Source organism: Cebus imitator, unplaced genomic scaffold (assembly GCF_001604975.1).
Source record: "Cebus imitator isolate Cc_AM_T3 unplaced genomic scaffold, Cebus_imitator-1.0 Scaffold265, whole genome shotgun sequence".
NCBI classification, from domain to species: domain Eukaryota; kingdom Metazoa; phylum Chordata; class Mammalia; order Primates; family Cebidae; genus Cebus; species Cebus imitator.
Window position 1 is genome coordinate 2,936,872 of NW_016107580.1, and position 10,210 is coordinate 2,947,081.

At 37.1% G+C, this 10,210-nt stretch overlaps 1 protein-coding gene and 1 pseudogene across 1 annotated transcript; one reads left to right on the forward strand and one right to left on the reverse strand.

Moving 5' to 3' along the window:
- Nucleotides 1-2,143, forward strand: LOC108283800 (olfactory receptor 10A6). The gene has a single exon (XM_017500355.2). The coding sequence runs from the start codon at nucleotides 1,116-1,118 to the stop codon at nucleotides 2,058-2,060; it is 945 nt and encodes a 314-aa protein (XP_017355844.1). The 5' UTR covers nucleotides 1-1,115; the 3' UTR covers nucleotides 2,061-2,143.
- A 6,408-nt stretch (nucleotides 2,144-8,551) lies between these two features.
- On the reverse strand, nucleotides 8,552-9,387 carry LOC108283802 (annotated as a pseudogene).
- Nucleotides 9,388-10,210: the final 823 nt, after the last annotated feature.

The following is a 10,210-nucleotide window of genomic DNA, read 5'->3' on the forward strand; positions in this document are numbered from 1 at the left end:
ATATTCTATGCCATATAATGTTATGAAATCAATATGCTGAATCACATGTGTATATGTGTGTGCATATCTGTATATACATCTATATCTATATGCAGTTTATGCAGCATACTAGTTAAGGGGTTAGAAGCTATTTTATGTGCTGTGCTTAGCTCTCTGTGGAGCTCTGGATTCACATGTATTCCTGAGGATGCAGAGTCTAGAAAATGGTAGCTGGTTAATTAATGATCGTTGAATAATTAATGATTAAATGAATCTTTTCTTTTCATGACAAGTATAGTGGGAAGAGAGAAGAGAGGAAGGAGAGAGAGTGAAGTATTTTAAGTTACACAATTACTCCTCAGATGGTTTTTTTCTTAAGTCATCATGGTCAGAAGGATGGACCTTGAAGATCTGGCCCCAAAAATTTCACATCCAGGTAAATCCCAATATAATTGACCAGATCCCGGATGGGCAGAAATTTGTAAGCATGAAGCCAATTCACATAGTCTATAGGTCACCTAATATGGTTGCATTGAAAATGCAATCCCCCTCTATGTTTCTACAGAACATTGTTATCTTTATCCAAGTCATATATAGGCACTTTGAATCTAATTAATATTTTAAATAAGTTTATATCAAATTTGCTGTAACACTGGATTATTAAGTTATTATCAAACTTGTTGGGATATCTTTTTTAATCTACAACTTTTTATATTTTGTTTTTGTGGTCTTAAGTTTTGAATTTATGTAAAATTCAGTAAAATGAAAAACACTTGTAGCAATGCTATAGGATTGGGACCTAAGGTATAAAGTATTTATATTTCCTTTAAGGCTATGTTTAATTTTCAAATTACATGGTGTACAGTTGAAATAGAACTTTGATATTATTTTGTACTTTTCAGACAAGGTCTCTGAGCCAGAATTCTTCATTTCTATTTTTATATTTGGTATATAATTCAAGTATTTGGTCATTGCCTAAAATTGCCAAAGAAAATTTCTGTCAGGATAGGCTCCTCTTTTCATCTTCTGCCAGAATTTCTGAGGTGAATGCATACTGGAACTTTTAGTTAATGGACTGTGGCTTTATTCTTTGTATACTATGTTCATAAAATCAATGTACGACTTCACTACTGAAAATGAAACGACAAAATCAAAGCTCTGTGGTTGAATTCATTCTCTTGGGCTTTTCTAACTTTCCTGAGCTCCAGGGGCAGCTCTTTGGGGTTTTCCTGATTATCTACCTGGTGACCCTGATGGGAAATGCCATCATTACAGTCATCATCTCCCTGGACCACAGCCTCCACGTTCCCATGTACCTGTTTCTCCTGAACTTATCTGTGGTGGACCTGAGTTTCAGTGCAGTCATTATGCCTGAAATGCTGGTGGTCCTCTCTACTGAGAAAACGATGATTTCTTTTGTGGGCTGTTTTGCACAGATGTATTTCATCCTTCTTTTTGGCGGGACTGAATGTTTTCTCCTGGGAGCAATGGCTTATGACCGATTTGCTGCAATTTGCCATCCTCTCAACTACCCAATGATTATGAATAAAAGAGTTTTTATGAAATTAGTTGTATTTTCATGGGCCTTAGGTTTTATGTTAGGTACTGTACAAACATCATGGGTATCTAGTTTTCCCTTTTGTGGCCTTAATGAAATCAACCATATATCTTGTGAAACCCCAGCAGTGTTAGAACTTGCATGTGCAGACACGTTTTTGTTTGAAATCTATGCATTCACAGGCACCTTTTTGATTATTTTGGTTCCTTTCTTGTTGATCCTCTTGTCTTACATTCGAGTCCTGTTTGCCATCCTGAAGATGCCCTCAACTACTGGGAGACAAAAGGCCTTTTCCACCTGTGCCTCTCACCTCACATCTGTGACCCTGTTCTATGGCACAGCCAGTATGACTTATTTACAACCCAAATCCGGCTACTCACCAGAAACCAAGAAACTGATGTCACTGTCATACTCACTTCTGACACCTCTGCTGAATCCGCTTATCTACAGCTTGCGAAATAGTGAGATGAAGAGGGCTTTGATGAAGTTATGGCGAAGGCGAGTGGTTTTACACACGGTCTGACTGTTGAGAAGTCATGTAAGATTTAGTTACTGCCTGACTGTACTCAATCTAAATTTAATAAATGGTGAAAAAGTTTGCATTTTTTTTTGGCATGAGTTTGACTAAGTTGCTGAGTTCTCCAAGTTTGATTATACATCAGGAGCATCTTTATATGTTAATAGTTTTAGTTTTTTTCACAGATGCATAATATTCCTTCATATTGAGTATAATACAGTTTCAACAATTTGTTTGCAATAGACCTACTAATGATTATATTTTTGTCACAAAATAGAATAGTAAAACAAATAATCTGTTTTTATATACTCATAAATTCTGGTGATTTAATTTCTACAGAATAGCTTTCACAAAGTAGGTTTGAAGGGTCAAAGCAAATGTGAGCTTGCAAGTTTTCATAAATATTACTGAGTTGCTTTTCTAAATGATTTTAATGACTTCAGACTGACCTGAGAACCCATCCTACCCCACTGACTAGGTTGAATGCCAAGAAGCCTACAATGAAGAGATGAGATTTTTTTGCTTCTGTAGTGAAAATCTTCCACAAATAAGTAGAAAAGAGAAGTTATTTATTGAGAGGAACACAGTGTCTCTCCTCAGGGACCCAGAGAGAGTATAATTCAAAACTAGATTTCTTCTGGTTAATTTAGAATATATATTCAGTGGTTTGAGTAGAGAACATCATGTGATCATTTTTAAAAGTCATTTATTGTATGGCTATCCTTTCCACTTATAAACTATTTTTTTTTGGAAACTTGGTCAATATGATGAACTCCTTATGCCTATTTTCTATTATCCTCGAGTCATATCAATATTTGTGTGCACCTTACCCACATAAAATAATCATATAATAGTCTTTCTACCTATTCATAAAGATGAATAATTAGACACATTGTAACATTGAAATGTAACATTTCATTCTTGCTTCCTATTTTAATATTGCTACAAGAAATATAAAGGGTTCTACTCATTAAATCTATATCAAAGGAGTTGACAACACCCTTCATTTCTGCTCTGAGGGTGGTGGTAGGGATAATAAAGTAGTTAGAACACTTTCTATGAAGCAATCATTTATTTGATGAAAAACCCTTTTTTTCTTCATGTGTACTTCTGCCAAAAATGAAGGTGAAGGTGCAAATCTATTGGCGTTTCAAAAAGAGAGACATTTCAGGAGAAGAAGGCTGAAACCTTGTGGGTAATGATGCAGGACTTTTCTTCCCAGTTGCTTTGGAACCTGGCTGGCAATACCCCACTTGGGCCTCACTCAGCCATGCTGGCATGCCCCAGCTCACCTGTGTTATAGCTTGCACCTGCATTCATCAGTTTCTAGGCTTTTGTACCATGCCCAAGAAGAATAAGGAGACAATGGACACTGAATGGTGAGGATGGTGGAGAAGAATTTTATTGAGGGACAGAACAACTGTCAACAGAGAGGGGTTATAAGGGGTGATTCCCCTACTCAAAGGCAGGAAAGCCACCTACGGTGGCTCGGTCTAGGGCCTTTTATGGACTCAGAATGAGAAGTGCATGCTGGTTTGTGAATATGCAAAAAAGGTTAAAGCAAAGACACCACTCAAAGGTGGGCATGACAGTGTAGAAAAACCAATTAAGAAAGGGTAGATTTATGTAAAATAGGTAAAGGGTGGGGACCAATCAGAGGAAGGCATGCCAAATGGCAAGACAAGTTCTCAATCTGGTCCGAGGGTTTAACTTGTATCTTTGCTTTCAGGCTTTAAATTGCCTTCTGTTTAGAGGTGGGTTTCACCGGGGACCCACCCCTGTCTGCCTGGGCATTTGGCTGCCTCCTGTCACTATCAGTAATATCTGAATGCTGTATAATATTGTTTTCATTTGGGCATCAAACAGCCATCAGCAAGAGCCTTTGATTGGACCCCATCTCTTGATATCCTGAAATTTCCTTCTGATAGCTCTTAAAAGAACCAATTAAGTAAGGCTTATGTAAAACGAACAAATCAGCAAAGAAGCAAACAAAGGAAGCCAAATACAGAATGTCCTTTTAACCAGTCTTTAGTTGATTTTGTTCATTCATTGATTCTGTAAACCAATTTTTCTTAAGAAAAATTCTTTATAAAAATGTCTTAAGAGAGGTAAATCTCAATGAAATAGTCTCTGCTCTTGAAGGATTTACAGTATATTGGTCATTAGATGCTAGAAGGTCACTATATTCAACCCTTTCCTCTTTTATTGCCTTTGTACTAAACAAAATTCTGCATTTGCAAGATGTTTATGAGATTACAACAAGAAATTAGGTCTCATTAATCCTAAATTTGTATGTGTGTGTGTGTGTGTCTGTGTGTGTGTGTGTGTGAACCCAAGTAAATGCTGGGAATTTATACATTTGTGATGTTATGTGAGGAGATAGAAATAATCACTAGTAAATTTAATCATAGTTTAAAATTTTTATGTCATTCTGATGAATAGAAATTGTTAGTATGCTTCACACATAATAGCCTAATCATATCATTTCTGAGTCATACTCTCCATGGTGATTTTTAGTTAGAGTCATCATGGCTACTACGGCTGACAGTTGCCTAGTTTATGCCCATTCTTCTTTTCCTTTAGTAGAATAAAAGCCCCAATTTTCTTAAGGGCAGTAATGTATCCAGTTAAAAAATCAATTTCCCAGTTTCTCTTTTGAATAAAGGTGGCTTGTGCCACACTGTTCTGACTAGTGACATGTAGGTAGACATCCTTGAGTAGGCTTTCTATGAAAACTCTTTAAAAATGTGAGTTAGTTAATAAAGACATTTTGCTCTTCAGTGTCCTCCTTCCTTCTACCTAAAACCAGCCATGAGGCTAGAGAGGGAGCAGCTGTCTTGCAATTAAAGTTATAGCATGACTAGAAAAGCCAGGCCCTATGGAGGCCAAGCGGAAAGCTAGAGGGTGCCTGGGTCGCTGATGGCAATGTCTAGCGACCTTAACATTCCTCTCCTGCCTATTTCTTTTCTGACTGCTACTTCAGAGAAGTAAACCTTGTCTTTGTTTAAGCCAATATTTTTTAGGTTTTCTACTACAGCATAACCCAATCCATATCCATGTAGTGGATAATTTGGCATTTTTCTCCACAACATATTTAAGCTTAACGTTAGAAAATGTTAAATTATTTTTTTTTTCTGTTTAGATCTGAAAAAGAAATTATGGAACTGTAATAATGGTGGCCATGAGTAACGTTTGACAAGAAAAATAATATCTTACAAGTAAAATAGAGTTATGATTTCCCTCCAGAAAATCCAGGCAAACAGCAACCAATAATATGAACAAATTTAAAAGTTTAATAACCCCCCTCACCAAAGAGGCTTAGAGATGGCTGATGTTGCAAGTAAACTTGAAATGGAAAGCAAATCACATATACAGCTTGTTTCAAATATAAAAGTTAATACTTTTTTTCCAATATATGCTTCTCAAAGAAAATCAGCAGAAAAAAAAGTGTCTATCATGAAAAGCTGCACATAATTTTGTTGAGTTTCAAGTGTTTTTTTTTCTTGAAGATTTTATCTTGAGTTTTTTATCTTGCTTTTCATATAACTCGGATCATAAGATTATTCAAATGTGTATTTTATTTGTTTCATTTAAGTTAGTGACTTACTGTTTATGTTATCACAAAAATTTCATAAACAATTTTTCATCAGAACATGAAAAATAATTTAGTTGGACATTCCCTATTTTTAGATATTTAAGGTGTTTTGAATTTTATCAAGACATAAAAAGCACTGCTATTTATATGCACAGCATTTTTCCTGCAGAAAATATTATTTAAAAATTTTACTGCAGTAAAATTATTTAACTGTTTACAATTATTTCCTTTAGACTAGACTTTATTAAAAGCATTGTTGGGTTGGAGGTTTTGAACATTGTTTAGAAGCTTGATGCATGTTGTCAAATTGCCAATAAGGAAGTCCATACGAGTTGACCTACTCCCCTGCAGCATTCCAGAATGTGTCTTGTGATCTGTGATCTAGTATTATTTTACTTTTTCTTTTTTAAAATTTGCATCTTTTTGGTTTTTCACTAAACAAAAGAAAGCTAGAAATATTATTATTAATTTTAGAGACGGAGTTTTGCTCTGTCACCCAGGCTGGAGTGCGGTGGCGCAATTTTGGCTCACTGCAACCTCCACCTTCTGGGTTCTAGCAATTCTCCTGCGTCAACCTCCGAGTAGCTGGGACTACTGGTGCACGCTGCTACGCCCAGCTAATTTTTTGTATTTCTAGTAAAGACGGGGTTTCACCATGTTGCTGAGGCGAATCTCAAACTCCTGAGCTCAGTTAATACACCGGCCTACGCCTGCCAAAGTGCTAGGATTACAGGCGTGGGCCACTGCACCCAGCCAATATTATTTTTAAAGAAAATACTGCTAATTATACATTTTAAAATGCTATTATGCTATATTACTTTACTATTTATTTTAATTTACTTTAAATATTTATGATGTTTTAATCACAAAAGTGATACATATTCTTAAACTTTACATAAATACAAAAATAAGTAAAAGAGCTATTTTTCCAAATACCAGCCTTCAATGCAATCAAAAGCCTAACAATATTCAAAACTGTTCAGTATGTGGCACACAGAGATAAGTAAACAAGAAGGCATTTGGGGATGTTTTTGTGATAAAAAAGTATTTTATTTTATATGCCATAATTATAAGAAAGATTAAAAAAGTGTTAAATATGACATGAAATATTACTTTTGTATATTTCTAATAAAGTGTTTTCAGAAATTAGGAGAGGAATTTGAGGTTATTTCTATAAGTAAGTGAAGTTTTCTAATATCAATTTCTGTCCTTGAAACTTCAACATGCAATTTCTGATCAAGACATCTTAGGGATGTTCCATTCACATTTTTGATAGTAGTCATTAATAGAAAACTGGCCAGGCATGGTGGCTCATGCCTATAATCCCAGCACTTTGGGATGCTATTATACATTGTTCTTTGTATCACAAACTCCAGGAACATGAAGATAACGGGCAAGGCAGCTAGTCAGGAACAAAATGTCTTTAAACAGTTGCCCCTGAGTCTGGGTGTGAGAGGTGTGACTGAGGTCCCATAGCCATACTTACACCTTCCTATGGGACTGGCACATTTTGCATGCTTCACATAACTCAGGCAGCTCTGAGCAATTTTTTTTTTTTTATTTCCCACCTGTTGATCAAAAATCTTTCCATTGAAGCATGAATGATCAATTTCTGCTTAGATTAGAGTGATACATAACCTTCCTCCTTCAGTTTGAGAAGGCTCATGATGGGATTGTCCCGCATGGGAAGGGGAAGTAAGGAAATATTTCAATGAGGAATTTTAAGAGTGCCAAAGCCAAATTGGGATGGCATCATAGGTGGCAAAAATGACACCTCAGTCAAGTATGTAGTTGCTATTGCTTGTTAAATCATTGTTAGTCTTCAAAGTATCATGAGTTTAGTCTTTCTGGAAGAAGTAAAACAAGAGATATATGTAGTATATAGGAGTTATAATTAAAAAAAATTTGTATATTAGAACAATAACAACAAAACCTATTCTACTGGGGAGTCAACTAAAAATATCATGAAGGAAATAAAATCTACTTTCTTCTTTACAGGATTGTTGGAGCTGGGAAATTATTCAGAATTCAGTCTAAATTGTAGGAAAATAATAAAAACTAAAAAACAGTGATCAGGGCTAGAATCTTATCAGATGTATGGTATAGTTTTCTTCTAAAACAATTTTCTCTGTCCCCGGTTCCCCATTTCTACCAAATATAAATTTTAGTAGGACCAATTAATTGATTAAATAAATGTCAGTATTATATTTGGCCTGATTATTTGCAAAATGTGCAACAAGAAGAATGATTGGCCATATAGGCTCTTTTACATTGGCTTTGAAGAAATTTTTCATAAGGAATCTCAGATTACACGTTTAAAAACCTCTCAAGACTAGTAAGCCAATCCAAAGATTCACCATGGGACTGCTTGTAACACATGTATAAACTAGGTGAATTCCATCTTCTCAAGGTCCCAAAATATCTTGTGGTTTCTGGGTGTATCAGAAAATGACAGTCTACTTATTACAAGCTGAAGAACCTTGTAAGGGAACTGTGTGGGCAAGGTGTGAGGCCAGTCTTTTCTATGTCTATTGGCTTTATAAAGTCAGCCTCAATTTCTCAAAGCAGTTTGGTCAAATTAGAAAATGTAACATTCTAGTCAAAGCCTTGGTTAAATAACCTGTGTATCCATAGTGTTCTGTTACAAAAGAAAACAGATTCTTATTGATCTTATGCAAATAACTATATTGCTATAAAATACAAATACTCATAAATAGTTCCCAATTTTTAGAGAAATCAGGTAGAGAGAAAGGCAGGTGTTTTAATTTTGCTCACAAAAGGTTACCCAGTTGCTGTAAGCTATAATTCGCTGAAAAGTTAGCTAAAAAAGGAAGACATTTTCTTTTCTTTTTTTTTTTTTTTTTTGCATTAATTATTTTTATTTAAAGAAAACAGTATACAGTTAACCCAGTTTCATGGCAAGTTCTTCAGCCTTTGCCTTTTCGAGCTTGGCGATGCAAGCCACAGACTTGGGACCCAGGACATTGCCTCCCCAGTGACGCCGGATCTCATCGTATCTGTCATTGTAATCGGTGCAAATAGTTTCCACCAGCTTAGCCAAAGCACCTTTGTCTTCCGGATTAATGTGTGTGAAGGCGACAGTGGTGCAGGTCTTCCTATGTACTAGACGTCCCAGTCATGCCTTCTCCTTGATGATGCAGTAAGGGACTCCCATTTTACGACAGAGGGCAGGCAAGAAGACAACGAGTTCAATGGGATCCACATCATGAGCAATCACCACCAGCTGCCCTTTCTTGTTCTCCACCAAGGTGGTGATGGTGTTGACTCCTGCTCGGAGGACAGGTGGTCTCTCACTGGGGACGTCCCCTTTGCCAGCCGCTTTCTTCTCAGGCCGGGCCAACAGCCTCTGCTGCTTCTCTTGCTTCGTCTCTGGTCTGTACTTGTGGGCCAGCTTAAGCAGCTGAGTAGCTGTTTGGCGGTCCGGGGCTTGGGTGAACTGGTTAATTGCAGGAGGCACTTTCAGCCGCTTATAGAGGATGGCTCTCTGCTGCTGCAACCTGATATAGCGGGGCCATTTCACAAAGCGGGTGAGGTCTCTTTTGGGCTGGATGTCTTGTCCAACGCCAAAATTTTTAGGTCTTTTCTCAAATAGTGGATTTACCACTTTCTTGGCCTCCTGCTTCTTGACGACAGCAGGGGCCGGAGCCACCTTCTTCCCCTTGGCCTTTTTTCCTTTCGGCATCTTCGGCGGTAGGAAGAGAGAGAAAGGTAAGGGAATTGTGGCGAAAGACATTTTCTTGACTCTAGAAAACGAAACATAAAAGAATCAGCAATGTTTTGAATAGAAAAGTTAAAGAAAGCATTTCCATCCTTTGTCAGGCTAGCCCCATATATTTAATTATTATTCAGCTGGATGTAAGGTCAGCAATCTTCATGAATGCATTCATTTTAAAAATTAGAGTTCTGAATGTTTTCACTTAGTCCAATGATATGATGGGTGGAATCTAGCCACTGGGAGCATTTCCTTTCTGTGTGTGCTGCCAGTAGATGGAAGTGCAGCAGGAGCCTGGCTGCCTCCCAGCACCCCTGACAGAGCTGCCTGGGCTTCTGAGTGACTGTCAAGTCTCACTTTTAGTCATGCTCTGCATTATGGGCTGAACTGTGTCCCCTGATATTCATATGTTGAAGTCCTAGCTTTCAGAATGTGACTATATTTAGAGATTGCGCCTTTAAAGTGGCAATTAAGATAAAATAAGGTCACTAGGGCTCGCCTTAATCCAAAAAATCTAGTGTCCTTAAAAGAAGAGGAGATTAGAACACAGACAGTGCACAGACTGAAGGACGGCCTGTAAGGACACAGTGAGAAGATGACCATCTGCTAGCCAAGGAAGAAAAGTAGCTCACAGGGGTCTGAAGAATGGGATGTATGCCAAATTTCTCAGGCCCAGATAGACATGAGTGAGTCTTCAGATATGCCCCTCACACCCATGTCCAGAGTTAATCCTTTAAAGACAGGTTATCATTGATAGCAATAAATGTCTTTGCCACACTGCTCTTAATTGCAGATAAGGAAACAGGTTCAGCCACATTAAGTAAATTC